Source organism: Hylaeus volcanicus, chromosome 5 (genome assembly GCF_026283585.1).
Source record: "Hylaeus volcanicus isolate JK05 chromosome 5, UHH_iyHylVolc1.0_haploid, whole genome shotgun sequence".
NCBI classification, from domain to species: Eukaryota; Metazoa; Arthropoda; class Insecta; order Hymenoptera; family Colletidae; genus Hylaeus; species Hylaeus volcanicus.
This window is the reverse complement of record NC_071980.1, coordinates 1,736,884-1,758,061: the sequence shown is the minus strand read 5'-3', so window position 1 is coordinate 1,758,061 and position 21,178 is coordinate 1,736,884. Positions and strand designations below refer to the sequence as shown.

At 48.8% G+C, this 21,178-nt stretch overlaps 1 protein-coding gene and 1 pseudogene across 3 annotated transcripts in view; both read left to right on the top strand.

The window, feature by feature from the left end:
- Positions 1 to 21,178, top strand: part of LOC128876261 (protein vein) — a 223,278-nt gene that overhangs the window by 143,450 nt on the left and 58,650 nt on the right. For all 3 annotated transcript variants that reach the window (XM_054122464.1, XM_054122463.1, XM_054122465.1), the window contains one exon: positions 18,061 to 18,203. In XM_054122464.1, coding sequence (XP_053978439.1) covers positions 18,061 to 18,203 — 143 coding nt within the window. The remainder of the gene's footprint in view (positions 1 to 18,060; positions 18,204 to 21,178) is intronic.
- On the top strand, positions 5,804 to 5,900 carry LOC128877717 (U6 spliceosomal RNA; annotated as a pseudogene).

The following is a 21,178-nucleotide window of genomic DNA, read 5'->3' as shown; positions in this document are numbered from 1 at the left end:
GAATAATCGATAGGCCGCGAAATTAATTAGTACTAGACCGTGGAGTGTCGCGTCGTCGTTGGCCCATTATTCAATCGGATGTAAATGAATCCGCGTGAATTGGAACATAAAACAATCCTCCGGCGTGCTCCGAACGTTGCAAAGCTTTGTGGCCCGTGGACCGACAGCGGCGTGGATCAACGGCGGTGTTTGAACAGTTTGTTACCGGATAAATATGAACGGGGAACGCTCAAAAAACTCGAGTTTCGTCCAAAGAGCGATGTCGACCGTCCTGTAATCGGTGCTTTGATCTCTGTTGTCCGCTAACGAGCCTCTCCGCGGCGAAACATGACGTCAGGATTCGCGCGGTTTGCTCATCCCTCGGTCGCGAAATCGCCGCTAACACGGTACTAATTACGGGAGAACGGGCTCCCCACCGTGGCGATATTTAATCGTACGCGAATTCGTAGCCTCGACGCTGATCTTCGAAAATCAACGTCAAAATACACGTTCGTTTCCCTTTGTGAAAAGCTTCTTGTTTCTCTCGTCGGTCGAAATAGAGCTTCTCGCGACGTGGCTCGGGGCATCGATATTTATGCGCAAACATACTAGACGTAGACGTCGGTGTGCGAACGTTCACGATCCGATAAACAAGAAAATGGAAATTGACTCGCGACCCGACGGATCAGTCGCTGCGTCTTCTGTCCGCGTCGTATAATATCTCGCGCAGCATCGGAGCCACGAATTGCGAAGGAAATATTTAAAACGATACCCCGCGTCTATTTGCCAGCGCACACAGAGAACCGTGGATGCTCTCTCGATCTGTTTACAGGGATCAGAGAAACCGTGAGAGCAGCGACGAGACCTGAGACGCGTTTCGATATATCATCTGATACGTTTACGTTCGAAGTTGATACTCTTGTGTCGGAACGTTCTGAGAATGTCTTCAAACGATGGCTGGCTTATCGAAATTCCGGATGAAACTATTCGCCGAATTTTTTTTTTCCGTACACTTAGGCGATTCAAATATTTGCTGAAAATTGTCGGTACATATGGGAGGCTAGGATGGTAGAAAAATCGCGAACGCTTTTGATAGAACGTCCACGTAACCGAGTAGCCCTATAGTTTGGCCCGTTTCGCGATGGTTTCCCCCGGTACACGTAATTTCCAGCGTTATTTTCGAGGGTCCCCGTCTCCCCAAAGGGTGGCGCGGGAGCGATAAATTTCATCGCGGGAACGAGTGAAAAGAGGGTATCCGCCCCGGTGATCTCTGCGCGGCCAAATTTCCACGTCGCATGGCCGTACACTCTCGGTCGCCCGGTAAACAAGACGGCAAAGTCAACAGGATTTTTAACGGGCAATTTAGAGTTCGCTCGGGGACCATTATTCCCGGGGTCGCGGGGATCTTTATGCGCGTCGCGCCTCGTCGCAAAACACTTTTCACCGTAGGATCCTCGAAAGCGCGGTAATCATAAAGTTTATCCCGGCATCAAGTAGCTTCGCTTTTCGAGGCTTCTCGAACCACCCCCTTCCCATACCCCTATCGCCGAAAAGCTCGCCGGCAGGAAGGAACAGGCGATAAAAAGAGCAGAGGCTCGCGGGAGCATTTGCATACGCTCGCAAACTATCTCGCATTTTTGCCGATAAATATACTTTCCGAACGCCGGAGTTTAGCTGGGATCAGCAAACCCGCCGCTCGAATGCAGATTTACGCAAAACAGGATTCCCTCGTCGCCGCGCGGCACTTGAAAATCCACCAAAGGGCTCGCCACGAGTATTTTTCCCAACTTCCCCTTCCGATAATCAATCGACACTTTCGTTTCTTTCTTGGACTCGTGATTTCTTCCCGATTCGTCTTCCTGAAATCTTTCTACAAAATTAACGTGGGTTTGAATCTCCGTGCTTTATTGTTCGTTTAGACTCCTATATTAACAAATCCCTCGACAACGTCTGCTAAAGCTAGTATTCCCTCTTCCACTCAAGATTTCCAACTTGCAATCGTACACGACGCACCACCTCGCAAAGCTTTTCACCCAGACGGTCAACCCTGCGTCTCTGTTCGCTCTTATTTCGAGCCAGACGCGAAAAGAATCGGCGCGCGGAGGCGGACGAAACACGCCAGTTTCAGCGACAGCACAAAAGGCCCGCAGCCTTCCGTGCCCTTTCAGCGAGTATCTCAGCTTCACGGTGCACGATTCCAGAAACGAAACCTCGCACGAATACCTGGCGCCCGGCGTATATAATTTACCCCTGAGCTCGGACGAACGGACAGGATTCTCGCGAGGGATGGACAGAGTTATTCGGCCGTGGCGACGTCGGGCGTCGCTTATTCTATGACTGCACTCGGGACCGGACGGGGATTTTCGTTTGAAATACTGCGACGTCGTGAAACAACTTTTCGAAACGTTGACCGTTTTCACGGGTGACGGACGCAGGCAAAGATTTTTTGCCGTGGCTCGCATAATCGAGAGCGAGCCTCCTATTTCTCTCGATCCGCCCTTTTCCTGTGCTTATTTCGCGGACCTATCAGACGTTCCCGTCCATTATTCAGTGCCCGTTGGAAGAGCACGACGATCAACGTTTCGCGTTGGTTTATAGTTTGTCAGTCGTCGAACTGGTACCCGTCGGCGTGGGCTCGCGGAGGTGGATGATTTGCGACCGAAAGGAAACACGATTCCCCGAATCGATGAATTGCAGACTTTTCGAAGAACGTATTTGTAAAAGAAAGAATAATTTGTATAGCTCCGAACCTGCTGCCGATTATATGCACGGAGTCAAGTAGATATAGCGAGTAATAGCCAGACGTGGTAGTCGACTCGTATTAAATCTTCGAACTAATGCCACTCTCTACCCTTCTGATTTATTTTTGATTCGCTTGACCGATATTACATCCTCCATTGCTCTCTAAAATAAAATATGTCCAATATCTGGAATCAGCATGAATAACATTCTGCTTTTGAAATGCAGACACATGCACTCTAATTCATAGCTTAGCAAAACTTTTTGCCGGCTATAGAAGTCCCAACGTTCAAACGCAAACCTGAGAGGTTGAATAAAAATACTAAAATTCAGACTTACGATTTCGACTCTCGTGGATTTAACAAAGAGCGGGGGCACAGTTAAATCCGCTTCGTAAACCGGGTTCCATTCAACGCGTTCTGAACAGCCACGGTTTCAAAAGCTTCCAGTTTTCAGTTTATGCGCAGCGCCGCACCTTCCAATGTTCATTCTTCGACACCGTTCCCGCGAAACAAATATTTCCCGCTCGTTCCGCCGCGTAACCGATTTTAATCAAAAAAGGAATGCAGGCCGTGCGTGTTAGAGGGGTTGGAGGAATCGGGGCGGTCGAACGTACAATGCGACTCGTTGAACTGCGCTGTGCGCCGATTACTTTTAAAACCATCGCCCTCCGAATCATGTTAAATTCACCCTCGCGACCCCGTTAAGAGTGCCACGCGTCGATATAACGCGATCGAACTTTCTGTTTTTATTTTTGATAAATAGAATTACTACTTCTCCCACGTACTCCTCGCATATTTATCAAATTTTTACACGCGCGGTCCGTACGCAGCCCACGCATATCCCGGGCTTTCTCCACATTCCATACATATTCAACACGCATTCTCCACGGTTGTAAGTCCGATTTTCCAAGCGCCGGTTCGTCAAAGCGAATCTGCAGCCAAGAGACGCGACGCCCAGGCGAGGAGCTTTCGTCTCGCCCTTTGTCGCTGTTTCGCGCAATTATTATCGCCACCTCGAGTTATTAATATTCATGGTTCGCGGTTATTAATATCAGTGGCAGCGACACCGCTAACGGAAACACCGCCGACGGGTATTATCGTCCTCGTTATACTCGCGATTCTTACCCATTAACGTGTCGCTGTCGCGACGAGTGTATGTGCAAACGTAATCGATACACCTGTGCGCGCACGCGAAATCGTGACTTTGTTTCGTTTCGCGACCATCTCGGCTAGACGAGTGGCATTCAACTATCTCGCGGAACAGAGATAGACGGAATTTTATTTCGATAATTGACGATGAATGGCAACTCTCTATAACGATTTATGTACGGCACTTGCCCGATCGAACAGGTGTACGGATATGCTTTTATTCGGTTGTACATATTACGATATCCAATCATTTCAAAAAATTTTCATTTGATTCCGTAATTTAAATTGCAATTTTTATTACACCGATAACGCGTGAATAATTCTTTATCTTTTATTCATTATTCGCGCTTTGTTATTCGAGTGGAAATTTTTCATCTGGAATAACTGTGTATAAATATGCACTGGCGTGGTCGTGTGATATATACTCGATGCCACAAAGTCTCGATGGGAACATGTTTTTGTTCTCCCTGTAAACTATTCTCTCAAAGCTGATTAATTTGGTGTTCGTGCGAGCTGCATTTAAACACGCTTCGACGGTTCAAAAGGACTAGCAAATCGGTTGACTTCAGACGCGAACGTAATGAGTACTCGGCGAATTTGAACGCATGCTCCACCACTTTGAAAGACCATTCGGCGTGAAACGTGTACCGTCGCCAAATTGCCTCTAATTCGGCGACGAAGCTGCGGAAACTCGTTAACGTTTTCGAACCCGCTTCGCGGTTGTACATGGCGTCTCGTTCAACCCTCTTTTTCCTCTGAAACAACGGTCATTTCTTAGATAAGTAGAGCGCATTCGAATGCGTTTAAACGACGACGGGTAAAATACATCAAAGAAGCTCCCTCCACGTTTGAAAGTTGCCAGCGTAATTCGCCTCCGAGGTAAGGAAATGAAACACTCCGTATGTCTCGCCACGTCGCGTGAAAGTGTTCCTGCTCGTCGTCGGGCTCGCAAAGGAAATAAAGTGCGTATTGTACCAATTTCGCGTGGACGCGCGAAGTAAAGCATTGGGTGTCTTTCTTTCTTCGTCTCTTCCTCTCGGTTTTTCGTACGGGGAGCTTTCTCTGCGGACCGGCGACAGGTAACTTTCAAACAAACGTGGAGTACGGGCGCTATAAAAATACTTGGCAAAGGTAGTCACCGCGACAGGGATGAACAAATGGCGAACCCACACAGTCTATTATTCCTCGAATCTCGGGGTTCCTGTCTGCCAGCGCTGCTGCAACCGTTTGTGCACGCGGGCGTGAAATTCTGCTTCGCATCGAGCGTCGCCACGTCCGAGTCTGTCTCGGTGCAAACACCTTTTTATTTCTGGTGGAACGAGTTCGTCGAATAGCGACTATTAACGCGTCAACGAAGATTTTCATCTTCGAAGGGTTTCCCATTTCTTTTCCGAGGACTGTTTCTCACACTAATTCTGGGGCACCTTAAAAATGGTTATTTGACCTGTCGTGGTAGAGTTAGTATGAATTCGCTGAAAGAGATCGTTCGACGTTCGATTTCGAACTTGCATCGCGGGATTATATCGAACGAGACAAGTGAAATTCGCAACGGAGTTGCGATTACGCGAGGAAAATAATTAACTGCCTCGAAGTCGAGTTCCCGAGTGTTGTTCAGCGTCAAACAACTACGTCGCGGAGGAACAATGAGGTTTAACGAGCCAGAGGAAGCACCGAGGCCTCTGCCACCTCCTTCCCCCTAATCCCCTACTCACGACGAGAGAAGCATTATCTCGCGAAACGACGGCCGCGGTTGGCGAAATCTACGAAATCCTATCAGAACGGCGATGTAGTTACTAATTTAACACTTCAAACGTGACGGGAGATGGTACAGGAGAAATTCATAATGAGCTCAGAAAGCTCGCGGGACTGGATGGATTATGTATCCCGGATCGTTAACCTCCGGACTATAGCGAGCTACGCTCGTATGTGCAGACGTACTTGCTTCGGCAGCACATATACTAAAATTGGAACGATACAAAGAAGATTAGCATGGCCCCTGAGCACCTACATTAAGAAGAGTTTCCGTATAATAACTGTCGCAAATGGTTATACATTTAAAGCAAAAAGAAAAGGAAAACAACCCGAAAGCTAAAAAGCTCGTATACCTGTGGGGTTTCGTTCATTATACAGAAGAATATTGTTACACGAGCGTACTCGAGCCTCTCGGTAAAATGATTAAATCCGACCCTAGACTGTGTTCCGAATCCCTTAATTCAGTTACACGTTTACCAAGCAAATGACTCGAGGCACGCAAGGAACAGTCTTTCCGACGAAAAAATTCATTATCGAAGGGGTTAAGGAATTCCTCCCTCCCCAGAACAACCTCCAGTCCCGTGCCGCGAAGCAAAGTTCGAGGGCGAAATCCTGGCTTCCCAAATGGATTCGCGGTACCATTGGCGGCGGGGAATTGGTTAAAAAAAAGAAAAAAATCCCCTCCCTCCTGCAGTTTCAGGGCGGTCTTTTTGGCGAGCTTTCGCTCGGTCACTGCCAGGGGATTACTGCGGCTGAAAAAGCGCGGAACAATCGCACGGGGAAGCCCGCGGGTGGGGTTGAACCGGGCGGCCGTTGGTAAAAGAAAGTATCGCGCGGCCAAGCCGAGTCTATAGCCAACCAAAGAGGGGCTGGATGGAGGAAAAGAACAGAGTTTAACGACCAAATGAGCGCGTACGTACCACATCTCCGTTGGCGGATGAAACAAACGTAGTTTCGGGATAACTGTGACCGGTCGAGGAAGCTTCTGGTAACTTGGCTCGTGTCCTGGACGCGGGCCAAACACGATTAAGTCGGTGCTCTCTTCTTTCGTGGCAGGGCCGAGCCGAAGAGGGAAAAAAGAAGGGGTCGAGACGCCTGGAAAGAGGCCGATACCTGAGAGATCCGCAAGGTGTTCTTCCTAGAGTCCTCCACCTTCCGCGTCCCCGCGGCTGGCTGGTCGTTGTTACAATTGCAACGCCGCTTGGAAGTTGTCCAACGACGGTGGCATATCGGCCAGTTTACCCTGCCCCCGAAATCCTCCACGTGGAAAACGAGGTTGGACTGGCGACGCGACGAGGGTAAAAGCCTAGTGCGGGGGCTGAAATCAACTGGCGATTTTCCATGGTTGATCCGCAACGGTCGCAGGCTTACGTACTGCGGTACCCTTCGATGGATTTCGTTATTTATATTAAATTGGTGGTCCACGATTTTACAGAAGGGACACAAATTTCTTCAACCCTTTGACTCTCATGCTCGACTAAAATTCTGTATCGCGAGTCTCACGCGTTGGTATAGGTTAAAAGGTTAATAGACATGGAGGGTACGATTACTTACGAAACTGATCGTAAACTATGTATCGTTTGGTATTTGCGTCCTGTAACGTAATATATTTTCATTATAACCGCAGGTCTCCCATCCCTGATTTAAATTAATGGCTCGGAACCAACTTGACGGCGACGCGATTAACCGCACTCGCCCTTGGAACATTTATGGAAGGTCGTCGGGAAACTTTGCCTACTTCACCGTGCTTAAAACGGAGACCCCCCTTAGCTTCCCCAAGTTGCTAATCGAGCCTCCCACTGCTATGGGAAGTTCGGGAATTTCACTTTAAAAGCCGACCAGGTTGAGGCAGCGCGAGAAAACAACGCTGGGGGAAACAAAAACAGACCGAGATGGGAAATAAAGGGTGAAAAACATCGATCGTGGCAATCGGTAACGATTAATTAACAACTACCAACGATCGGTTAAGGAATTTCGTTTTAAAATAATTTTCATAATAAATTTGACCGAGACGATGCAGCTGTCACAACAAAGGGGCGAAGAGCTTCCCTCGCAGACCACTGGAAGGAAGATATATATCCTCTGGCGGCAATCAGTTACCATTAATTAAGAATATTCGTTCGGTCCGCTTGCGCCGCTTTTCTCAAAGATGGTGGCGCTGTTAATGGAACATCCACGGAATTTCTGACAGCACCCAGGGTGCGGAGCACTCGCGATGGAATCATATCCGTGGAAAGGGTAGGAAGAGGGCGGACGGAGCGTGAGAGGGAGTTTCGAAGCCGCGTCTAGAGAGTCACAGGGTCGAATAGAGCGAGTCGGTACCTTTGTGCCTCGCAAATTAATAATTAATTAAAACTGATGGGCATCCGTGGCCAAAGCAGGGGCGCTCAACGTCTCGTAACCGCGGTTTTGCGTGAACTTTACCGCAACGATACGTTTCGGCGCAGGTTTTCTATAGTTAAATAAATTTACTGCAGCGGGTTGTACGAGATATTCAAAATTGAGAACGGCGAGGAGCGTACCACTCGAGCGTCATCGTTATTTCTCGCTGGGATAAATAATTTTCATGCAATCTGTACTTGCACCATATTTAACTCGCACGGGAAGTTTTGAAACGTACCGACCGCGGAAGTGGAGATCTTACGCTTTGCAAATGCATGATTAATTAGAAGTGTGAAACAAATATGATGCATTTCCAGAACGCAAATAAAAGTACAGTGATTTTTTTTTATTCGCTCGGCGAGTCCTCCGTCTCTTCGCTCTGTGGCGTGGTTAATTGGGTTCGCGAGGCCACCTCGTCTGCCGTGAGAATCGATACGATTCTTTATCGCGGGCTCGTTATTGTACGTATGTACAGCGTGTGTCATAACGCGTAGCTACTTGAAAGCAGTTGAATTTATTTTAATCGAATTTAGTTACGCGAAACGTATTCAAATCTGTGCTTGAAGAAAAGGTGTCTTTGGTTCAGTAAAAATGTTACATTTTACTTAATTCTTTCGAGTTATATGAATTAAGTTCTATGAATTTGTGCCACAAGATTAAACAACGTATCGCTTGTTTTTGTGTAAACGACCAGAATTTGTGGAGTGCGTTTAATAATTTTGTTATTATTAACGAAAAGCCACGACGAAACGTTTTCAATGCTAAATTTTGTTATTGCTTTTACACCGACGCCGAAGGGCCGTCCATATGTTATGAATTGTCGAATATGAATATTTTTTTTGTCCAGGCAAATGGAGTGTGGGATTGTTGTAACAATATCGGGGATCGGGAAAACCCTGCTTCTATAACAGGGGGATCGATGTGTAGGCGATTGAAAATATTGCGGCGTTATTGGTTTCGCGTGTCGAATATTTCCGATATTTAATTGTCATTGACGTAACGGTATTGATGAAAACTGGTTTATTTTTCGAGCCTTCTCGTAGCGTTGAACAGTACGTTTAACTATCAAGAATTGACGGAATATTGAATTACAACATTTTTTTTGGTAAACACAAAGAAAGTTCCCGTATGCAAAGAATAATGACCAGAATTTTCTAGCGTTACGAGTGTTGATTGTCGAAAAACGTATCGATAATTGGAACGTTTGCCTTATCGAAACGCTGCAGGTTGCACGCTCGAGAAAACCGAGCTAGACGCGAGACGCTGTGAATGAAATTAGAGGAACCGTCGGGCGAGTCGCGACGCGTCAGTTCGTAATTTAACAATTTTCTCGTGGCACGTCGTTGGAAACGGTCCCGATGCAGCGTGATTACGACATAGTTCGTTATATCGCGAGTACACGTCGCGTCGCTTTCACGGTGCGTCGACCCTTGACACTCCTCGTCAACCGGTGTACCAGCAATTTTTGGTAACCGAGAACTTTTAATGAATTTATTTATAGAAGTTCGTTTGCAGTGTTATTTCGACAGCGGATGAGATCGCCAAGCAGTCATTAATCATTTTCTCGAAATTGTTGTCAAAACAAACAATGGAAATTAAAACGGCGGAGTCGAAGCTGTAACGATAGTCCCATTTCCATGTTTAATAGAGTCGTTTCGCGACTAAAAACGACGACGAAACGAAAACCAATAGCGCGCAGTGAAAAAGAACAAAGAGTCGAGCAGTCACGGGCAACAGCCACGACGATATAAATTTACCGCGGCCTAAGGTTCTTACTCACGCATTTCTAACCGATGTCTCGGTAGCCAGCCGCACCCCCTACAACCCCCTCCCCCTTCACGCCACAGTTTTCGCGCGCGTGTCCGTATTTATTTAGATTCGCGACAAGGTCCACGGTTTCCGTCCCCGGTTCGTGAGTCACGGCGATGCGGCACGGAGACGACGAAGAAGAAGCAGAAATTCTCGCTCACCGACAGAGGGAAAAGTAGAGAGAAAGGGGGGCATAGCTGCAGCGTGCTTGCCAAGACTCTGCTTAGATTTAAATCGGTCCGTTCGTAGCGTATCCTTTCTGTACTCTGGCCATAGATCCTCCGGAAATATCCTGATCAATCGAGGATGAACCCGAGGACCTGACAAACTTTTCAGGTTGACGTTGAAATTCTCCTTACTTGTCTCTTCTTGCTTTACCGCACGGAGGGTGCATTTCCAAAGAAGGACCCTCCAGTCCAGTAATTTATTATGCTGATGCGGTAAGAAACGAAGAAAATGCGGCAGTTTTTCCGAGGTGTCCACTGCTGGTGCTTTTGCGTATAAGCTTGAACGTTGGAGCCGAGTGGAAAAATCAAACGCAGATCAAGAGGAGAAGTAGGAAGAACGTAGGTGGCTGGCGAAGGATGGCTCTTGACGAATCAGGGCGTAACCACGATATATAGACAAGCGCCAGCCGCGACGAGACTTTTGCGGAGGGCTCCTGGAAGCGGCTCGATAGTTAGGCGAGATTAGGTGAGCGGGGAGACGAGCGGAAGGTTTGAAAGCTCTCCAAAGGACTTCACCGTTGGCCACTTCATCCTCGCCGAGAACTGTACCAGATTCTCCTCGGCTTCTTTTCTCCGCGACCACCTCGACTGACACCCCTCGGGCTTTCGAGACGAGACCTTTGTTCCGATAAATCCAACGTCGACCCGTTCCGTTTGACCTTTTTTCAAGACGAGCGACTGACGCGCTCTCCGCTACACACCCGCGATCTGATCCACACTGACTTCCGATCATCCATGGAATCGTGAAAACTAATCGCGATAGAATTACCAGGGTATAACTTGAGATTGTTGCACCTTTACACCTGCGAAAAAACACTATCGAACGCTATTCGGACACTCGACGGTAACAACATCGCTGATAATTATAAAACTCGAGTAGCTAAACGCTCCTTAACCCGGGACAGGAATATTATGGCAGTTTATTTTCCACTCGAACGGTGCTCGCAGCGGCAAAGAGAAACGACGCAATATCGCAACGCTTTGACTGAAAGAGTCGGCAACGACGTCGACTGGCGGGTTCAAAGAGCGACTGAAAAATATATACGGTTGACGGGAAAGGGCGAAACGCGCCCTGGGAAAGCGGTTAAAACGGTTGACCCGCGCCGCGTTGTTTTCGCGAAACGGCTCGCGATCAAAGGCAAACGGAAGACGCGCGATTGCGTCCCATGCAGCGGGAAACGGAATTGGACATTGAGTGGTGAGCGCGACAACGAGCGTCGCGGGGACAAGATTGAAATAAAGCGTCCGTACTCGCCCCCGCGACGCCATTATTTCCGCGTCTGTTTATTGCGCCGGATAAATCAACGACCGCGACCGCAGACTAAACTGTTTTGCGTAAACGAGGCGTTGGGTTCTTTTTGCTGTTAAAATTCGTACCGTAGACGCGAGTGATTTGCGATACTTTCGTTTTACATTCTTAAAAATTCAGAAACCATGCGAAATCGACTATATTTTTGACTACTATTTTCGAGTCTAAGGATTGTCGCAAAATTTCTTTTAACTTCGATATGGAGACTTTTTCCAGAGTTTTCTGACTCCAACCCACTGCGCGTCGATACAATTTCTCAACGAAAATATTCTCGGTCGAGAGTCTCGAAGTGGAGACCCATATAAAGACGGTAACAAAAGAGAAAGGGTCGGAACCCCCCTGAAGTGGCACTTTTTTACATAGTCCACGCATTAAAGCCGCTCACGATGGCACTTCATCCGACCTTCTTCGTTCCTGTCGCGGCTCCGAATGGTGGCAGCGGTGCCATTGATGGGTCACGGTATTTATAACCTGGCGAGCGTACGACCAACGGTGCTTTTGACTACCTTGCGACTAGGCGGAAGCTCTACCTCCAGATATTTCGACGAATTCGTCCGTGGACGGTGAGAACTGGAGCTTTCAGACGAGTGGCCGGTCGGAAAAACGACGGATGCCATAAATCCGAGCCGTTTTTTATCTTGCAACTCCTTTGACCAAAAGACGGCGTTCGTCTTGCTACGGTCGTCGCAGAAATCCTCAAAAGACTGAATATCCACTGGACGCCAGCTTCTCATGCCACTGCGAGCGAAAATTGCGACGCGTTTCTTGTAATTCAAACGGAAACTTTCAACGAATCTACGAATAACATTTCGAAACAGATGGAAGAAGTTTCATTTATTTATTGATTTATTCAAAAGAGTACCCGGCAGTTGGCTTGGATCGCTATTCGATAACTCGAAAGGAGTCGTTGCCGCCGCTGTTGCTATATCAATTTCCAATTCTAGAACTAAATCGCATCGATTGCTCCGTGCGTGTCTTTAGCTTCGTCTTTCGAGTTTGGGGATAACCTTTCAGTGACGGTTCGCGCGGCCTGGAAGTTTCCCGAAACGTTCGATGGGATATCAAAAGTGGAGAGTTTTGGGCCACCGCAAAGATCAGGCGGTTGGCGAAGGTCAGAACTTGTCGAAATATCTTGGCCCACGGGGGACCCAGAATTCATCGCGTGGCGTGGAAAATCCGTGTGGCTTAACGAGCAGCCGCAAGAGTTGAAACCCCTCGGGGCAGGATCTAGACTATTTCTCAGGAACAGTCTATTGGGACGCGCAACGTCGGAGTTCACCTTCCGTTCGGGGGAAACACGACGGTCCTTTGGGCCTGGTGGATATTCGTTGATCAGCGAAAACTCAGCCGGAATTACGACAGAGCTAACGCGCCCGCTGCTCGTTTAGCGTTATCGCTCCCTTCTGTATTAAGATTACAACCAACGATAGGAGTTAAATACGAGATTGACCCAAGTTGGCGGAGAGTTTGCACACACTTTATGCGCGTCTTAAAGTACGATAATGCGATCACCGGATAAATGAGCGAATTTCACCTCTCGAATACCCGGAAGGGGTCGTGCCAACCTTACCAACTTTACTTGCTTTACCAACCCTCGTTCGAGCAGACTTCTGTTGTCCGCATACGCCGAACATATATTCCGGCATCAGGAAGAAAATGCGGGATGACCGAAGCGCGAAAACGCGCTCGACTGAACGAAACGCTACGGCACTGAGCTGTCCCCAGTTAAAATTAGACGACGGTGCTTTTCGCGATGCTCCGTCGGGGGTTACCGAGAAGCGTCACGTTGTCTGGCCATCGTTATTCGTATCTCGGCGACGTAACTGATTCGTTAAATCAGCCACAAGCCAGCGGCTTACTACCAGACGACACCGGAGTAATTCGATACCGTGTCATCGTCTGACGAAAGTCGACCGTGATCGCTTCGTTCGAGCGCGAATCGTCAGCTACGGCTGTAGGGGGGACGAACGTCGAACATAAATCAGACCTTCGATGCTGACGACTTTCTCGGATTAACGGACTCGGCAAATTTTTCGCTCGGTTTGCAACGTCCTTCTCCGTTCGTCTGTTCCTAACCGTTTTAAGCTTGTCGTACGATTTTAAGGAGAAAGACTCTTTTTTTTACACTTACGATCAGATGTACCAACTGCTCGAGCAGGGATTTTTGTTGCGTTAGGGAAGCTTCGCGTATCCGAGAAAGATGTTGCATTATTTATATTCGTGCAGCTGCCCGGTCCAATGAAATATTATTTAATATCGGCGATGTTGGACTCGTCGAGAACTGCAGGTCGGGTCTTCCGCGTCTCGATGACCGTTCCAGGTCGTGCAGCGTCGAAAGGGAGGGCAAAAGGAGGCTAGACGAGGGGACAATGGAGGAGCCACGTCGAGCGTCCTCGAGAGGTTATTCGTGTCGATGTCCGCGATACAAAACGCGCTAGCTTTCGTCGATAGAATCGCTCCCGGAAGAATTTCGTCGGACCAAGTGGCAGGGGGTTGGAGAGAGGGAACAGCAGAGAAGGAAGACTCGAAGTAGAGGGACTCCATTCAAGCGGCAGAAGCATTAACGCGGCGAGGCAGCCGGCCAAAAGAAAACCATTAACTGCTTCTACAGGCTGGAAGAAAAACAGAACGCTCTCGGAGGGGAAAGGGCGAAGGAAGCTTCCCTCCCTAGCTGCCCTGCGACGTGTATCTCTTTTTCGACCCCGCGACGACATGCCGTTTCCATTACAGGATCCTATAGTCAGAGCTGCCAAACGTGCTACTATGGCAACAAATCTGTTACGTTTCGCGTCCCTTGGCACTTTGTATTTAACCAGTTGTCTAGGAGCAATCACCTCTTGGATTAACGTAGTCGCGGATCGACTCTGTTTGCTCGTTTTCCTCTGCCTTTCCTCTCGCTCAGAAAGTAGGGTGCAGATGATACGTGGGCTGAACGGTGATTTCGCGAACGCCACGACGCGAGAACGTTATTGCGCTCGCGAGATTTATGGGGCGGCCGACGTGAATTGGGTCTCGCTCGTTACACGATGAACGGGAAAATATGACGAGAGAAAAACGTCGGTGTGATCCGGTTGGGTTCGAAGAACGTAGCATTTGTGAACTGTATTTCAAACTGTTCGTCGAATTTTTATTTTCATTCGGTCCCTTGAACAGCCCCACCGACAATTTTTCAAAGGAGAAACGAAAGACGTCAAACTGGAAAGTTCCTGCACTAGGATGGACGGCGATTGTAAATCACTGTAAGACTTGTCACGTTATTGAAATGTTAACAGGAACCTGCGAGAGTTCCTCCTTAAGATCGCACTTATCTCGCGGGGAAAGTCGACGGGCTGCATTCACTTAGGATCATCGTAAAATCCATTCTTAAGGCTAAGGCCGACTAAGCCTTCAGAGTTACCGCCTAATCTTGCCGCCGGTGGCACCACTTTGCGGAATATCGGAGCACCCATAATCGAAAGCTTCCTCCGATGCTTTTCAGAGTTCCTCGAGCCAACAAACCCTGGGCTTCCCGCTCGAACACCCGCCTTTTTTAACCCCTCGCGCCTTATAGGTTTCTTACAACGAGAGGCTTCTAACAACGAGGCGATTGCTGGATACATTTTTGGATAGAATCCAAAAAATCATACTGCCAGCCGCCAAATACATATGTTTACGTTTTCAATTTTCCATCGATTCCGTTGTAAATCATAATTATAGTACAGCCTAACACTCCCCACCTTAACACTAAACCTACCACGACAGGTCGAATTACCGTTTTCCATTTTTTGTGTACAATTCTTATATAGAATATAAAAATTATATACAAATTGTTTCGTGCATTATTGAATTTAGTATCGCGTGAAATATTTTTCAAACTCCGTTGCAGCGAGAATCATCCCAGTTGCGAACCTATTACCGAAAAAGCCCAGATTCCACGGCGCTTTCAACCGCCTCGCCGCCAGAAAGGCCCCGGAATAGCAACCTAAACCGCATCCCCGAAAAAGGCGTTCCAGGACGCGTAATCGCGGATGCTTGGAACCGGGAACCGAAGCCTCCAGCAACCAAGCTCCAGCGGCGAGGAACTCGGGATCATCCAGGCATCGAGACGTATTCTCAGCTAGGAAACTTTGCTAGGGTTTTCCGCGAGCGGTTGGAGGGGTAGGGAGCAGTCGTTAGAAAATCCTCGCGGATCGATCCCCTTTGGCTCGAGTCAAAGGGTTCCACGTGGTGCGGCCCAGCGCAGAAGGGTGCAGAAGGAGAAGGGGGGTGGCAGGGTAACCCGCAAAAACGTAACGAGATGAAAGGAGAGCGCGAAAGACGGGGCCAGAGGCATGAACGAGGTGGAATACATAAATAGAAATCTCGGTTTATCTCTCTCCATCGGCCTACCAGGTTCTCTTTCTTCCCCTCTGCGGCCTCTACCCCGACTCACCTCGAAGCTTCTTCTCTCGCGCGGTGGCATATATACGCCTGCTAAGCGAAGAGTGGCGGTAGTCTAGACGGAGTGTCGATTTTTGCCGCGGCACCAAATTAGAAACCCCTGCAGGATCCCATCGGCGTGGTTCGCCCTCTTTCTCGCTCTGTCTCGCCTCGTCTACCCCCTCCCCCCTCGCCGCGCCCCAGACGCGGTCGACTATCTTTTTTACTCTTTCCTGTGTCCGTTCCAGCCTCACCATCGACGCTCCTCCTCGCCACGGCCGCGTTTTTCCCTCTCGTTGCGTCGGTATCTCCGTATCGCGCGCGAACGCGTGCATGCGAGATCGTTTAAAGGGGATGAACAGACGGGTACGCTCTGGAGGTCTCTGGACCACTCGAAGTCTAACGATCGACGGGTCCCCGGTGACCCGGCCTCGGCCACCAATTATCGCGGTTAGAAAATTACTCTACGAGCAGCTGGAGGGCAACGAGGAGCAACCCTTGTCCGTCCTATTAGTATCGACCACTCGCATCCATACGTTTATGTAAACACGCGTTGAAAAGCGCTCCGGTGCTCGAGACCGTATAAAAAGCGAATAAAAGTCGGCTGTAAAAGGTAAAACTTGGACTTAATCCCGGACGGCGCAAATTGCATTCCATGCTCCACTTCGCTTTCATTACCTTTAACTCCTCAGCCCTGTTTTAAGCTCTATCTGAAAAGAGTGCTAGCACCTACCCTCGCCATTTCGCGGAACGTCTCAATTCTCTCTGCTTCGATCCGCCTCGAACACGGGTATTGAGAGTGTACGCGAAGCCTCGTTTCAATTCCGCTCGTGTGGAATCTTTGATCCGCGACGGACAATGTTCGTAAACCGCCATTCCCGGTAACTCTCGGTTAATAAAACCAGTTATCGGGGTGAATACCGCGCATTCCGGATGTAAAATCTATAACTGTCCGACGTACGGTCAGTCCTGTGCCTTGTATGTGTTTATTATAGAAAATTTATTTGGTCATCAAACCTATCGTTTAATTTGATAAAATTTCTTCGATAGTCATAGAGGCTACGAACATATATACGTATATGTATGTGCACCGTAGAAGATAACGCTAGATATCCTCTTAACAACCGAACGGCGGCTGGTAACATTGATTTTGGATCCCAGGGAGTTATCCCGAGCGTTCAGGCGTCGTCGAAATTGCTTTCGATCCGATTCGCTATTTGCGCCCACGCGTTTCGTTAATCATCACCCCGACATGGTCGAAATCAGTCGACAGAGGCGTCATCCGTTTCATCCTATCGGGGAATTCAGAATTGCGCGTACCAAGCTTGGAAATCAGCTCGCTGTGACATGCTACCCGACGAGCAATCGATGATGGATTATAGGCCAAATGCGTCAGTGATCTCCGTTGACGCCCAAGAATTCGTTCAACCCCCAGAATCCATGTTAAGATTCTGATCTTGAGATACGATGGAGGAGAACATCCCGCGCAGCCTGTGACCTAATCCAGCAAACCCCTAGATCCTCGAGCCTCATCTATTCGTCGTTATAATTGAGCCGTCTATTGTACGAATCGAGTAACTCCATAAAACGTCTCAATTCGTAACGAAATCACCAAAAGAGTACACCGCCTTAGACAATCGCTGCGTGACAAAGAATACGCCCGTGCGTAACTAGTTCCTTCAACTTCGTTTCCCAAGCGTGTGCCCCAGATAAACCAGAGAACGAACGAGAGAAACTACGCGGGGGTCGGCATCGATCGCCATCGATATTTGCGTTACGCTGAAATTCCGCTGTCGGTAATCCGCGGCGTTCCTAAAGTTATTAAATTTCCCGTCGTCTCACGGGCCAACTTCGAAGAGCTCCCTGCACAAGTTTCCGGCTTCTTCATACGGAAAAACGAGTTTCTGCCGCCCTCCCCCACCGCTCGCCTCTGTTCCCCTACCACGGATAGAAGTCCAGAAATTTCAGGCCGTTCTAAACCAGCGCGCAAGCACACGACGTGGATAGGGTATTCGGATCTCCCAGAGCGCGGGCAAAACTTCCTGTTTGCCCAAACTTTGCGAAATCTTCTCCTGGGACCAGACGAGGGTACACGGGAGCTCGGGATACGCCTCGAAAACCGTGTACTCTTGGAAAAGATAATAAACGAACTAATCCGGTTTCGGTCGCGTTTCGATTGCGATTGTGCGTCGAAGGGGTTGTTTTGCATGAAAACGAGCCGCCCCGGGATGCGAGTCGCGGTTCAACATCGCAATTCTCGAACTCTTAATCCTTTGCATGATCCTATTTTAACAGAAGCCTTATCTGCTTGCAGGCGGAGATCGAAAGTTGTGATATCCTCCGCCAAACCCGAGGACAGTGGGAGATACGAGTGCGTAGCTGAGAGTACTTCCGGACACAGGGCCTCGTTGGCGGCCCAGCTTCTAGTCGATCACGATACGAGAATTCCGGAAACGAGTAAGTCATTCTCGTCGTATTTTAAATCTACGTCTATACTTTATTGCGAGGAGTACCGCGAAGAACTCCAAAAGTTTCTGATTATCGAATTCGAGTTCCATCCAGAGGCAATTTCGGCTCACCGGTATAGACTTCCACTCGTGCTTGCAAGGTAACGTGTACGATGTAATGAAATGAAGTTGTTAGGGGGAAATTAAAGCAATTCTATTAAGTAGGAAAATGTTGACCCAGATGCTGCACGCGCAGCTGCGCTCTTCTAATTAATGATACATGAATTCTTGCTAACGTAGAGACGTAGCCTTGCCGTCTTAGCTCTCCGCTACGTGGCCCGGTTCTTTAGGAACGTAAACCGTCTGATATATCGCGACTTGTAACCTCGCGAGTAGTTAAAGTCGTTGAAACCTCTCAAATTCAGCGTCGAGACACCGTTACGGTCGACCGATCGCTCCGGATAGCATCAACGGATCATTCAACACCGGTCTCTCGCGAGGTACAAATACCCATCTGAATATTCACGTCTCCTCGATATTCCGACGCACCGTCATCCTGTATTTTTTCATCGATCTCGCGCGCGTTAGTGGGAATATTCAGGGAAAATGATTTCGCGGCTGTGTCGAGGTGCGAGCAGAAACGTTTCAGTTTCAAAGGGAATTCGGGATCCAGAGAATCGACTCCTCGTCGCGAGCGCGTTTCAATCGTGGCACGTCGATCGACGATACACAGAGGGTGGCTCGAGGGCGAAAAATAGCGATCGCCGCGTTTCGTTCAGCCACGGTGGCTGGGATTTCCGGCCATCGATCGGTTGGCGAACACCTGCCGATACATCGCCGGCCAGTTGTTGTCATAACTCCATTGGCGCGTGCTGTTGCGGCGGAATCGTCGCCCGCGAGCCGTGAAAAAATAGCGGACCGCGTTCCACGCGTCACGGACCCGACACGCCACCTGCGACTTCTCGGCTGGGCGCCATTGTTCGCGGAAAATCAAGCTTTTTTATTTAGAGCAGAGGTAGGAGGTCCCTCGTTTTCCAAATAAAAACTATTTGTTCCATTTTTCTCCTCATCTTTGGCGAACCGGATTTTCAAGAACGCGCATTTCGCTACGGTCACGATAGAGTCGTTAAACGCCTCTTTAGCCAGAGTTAAATAATATTTTCCGTCGAATCTCAACCATCGTGACCTTTGAACCCTAATGGAACCACACGTTCGAAGCAGTTTGCATCGCAGTTTATCGATCGTTACCTCGGTAGACTTCGACTAGTTTACGGGTTTTCATAATACCTGCAACATTTGGTAGACGGTTGCCAGTGTATTTATGCCTGGACCGAGGGCCACATCGTGGGCGAACAGTTAAACGGGAAAAACGCACGGTGCACGTTTCGCCCCGTGGTTGCCTATGCTCCCACGGGCGAAACTCGTTCCTCGTAACCCGTTACGAACACGTAACTCACCACCGGTGCAATTTCGGCCGCGATACCGAGACCCGTTCGAAGGAATTGCTCGCCGAGGGCCAGGAAATTCCTCTCGATCCTAGGAAAAATACCCGACGCGGTAGAAAACCGTTCGAGTCCTCCTCGCCGCGACCAAGAGCCGGCGTCGAGGCTCGAGCATACCCCGTTACTCCGCAAAATAAGTAGAGGCGTGTTCGGGGGCCGCGAAGGGGGGATGATGAACCAAGGATTAAACACCCGATGCGATAATGCAGGCGCAGTCCAGCTTGAACCGGAAAGCTTGCGGTTGTCCACCAGCGTTGGTGCCTGCGAGCACGTATGAAGGACAAAGGGCGACAATTACTACCCTGCCAGCCACGTCAGGGTTTCATATAGCCCTGATCTGCTGATGGCGGGTCGGTTGCCCGTTTCGGTACACACGCGTGTGCGTTCGACTGTGTCGTAAATCCTGGAACGATGGACCTGTGTCCCGATTTACGCGGCGATTCACCGCGCTCGCATTCGAAGCACGAACGACCACCGAAGAAACGTAATTTAGACGGTGAATGGAAACGAGACATAGGATACCGTAACGACGCTATAATAATAAACGATAAAATAATAAATCAAATTCATTCCGTTACAAGGGCTCGAGAACCCAGAAGTCAAGTAAGACTAAACAGTGTTCGAAAAGTTAAGAATAGCCAACTTAATAGCTTCCGCGACCGCAACTTCGACTTACTTCGACAGGGAAACGTCTTTTGGACGCGGTGGGTCTTTCGCGGAGGGGTTTCATTTCTACGAATGCCACAACGCCCCTCGACGTCGACGACCGTGACTTCTGTTCCTCCATGGTTAGCGCTCGATTGCGGTAACAGATTGTGGTAACGTTTATAAGCCTAGAGTTACTCGAAAGAGCGTACCGGCGCGGCTAGACTGCAATAACATTTACCACAAACTTTTACTACGGTCCCGAATGCTTCGTGCCCCGCTCTCAGGTCTCCCTCAGCCAAGCTATGTTCTAACAATTGCCGTTGCAGTCGCTACGACACGCTTTACGGCCGCGGAGGTGCAACTTGATACAATAACGCGCGTTCCGCGTCGTTTACCCCGCGAAACAGCTGACTTACGCTCAGGAGCCGTGTTCTGCCACCTCGAGAGATCAATGAAATTATGGGGACCAGGCCACGAGGAATTCTCCGCGTAATGAACATTCTCAACGACGCTGCAAACACGTACGTCGCGAGGGTGTCACGTTGTTAACTCGTTGCGCCCGCTGTTATTAGTATTCCTGCCATCTGGCCTTTTTCGTTTGGGTTTCGATGTTTGTCGCGTAGCATGTCCGTCGGCTAGACTCTCCGAAGCAGTTCACTGCGGGGTTGTACGTATACCTACATTTGGCGACCATTTTTTTTTTTTTTTTTTTTTTTTTTTTGTTATTATTACCATCCTACCTAATAATAAATCCTACAAAAGCGACCGACATATCGTGCTGAAAACACATCTTCTGATCGTTCTAGTCCTCGGAGGACGCATGATTTTCACTTTT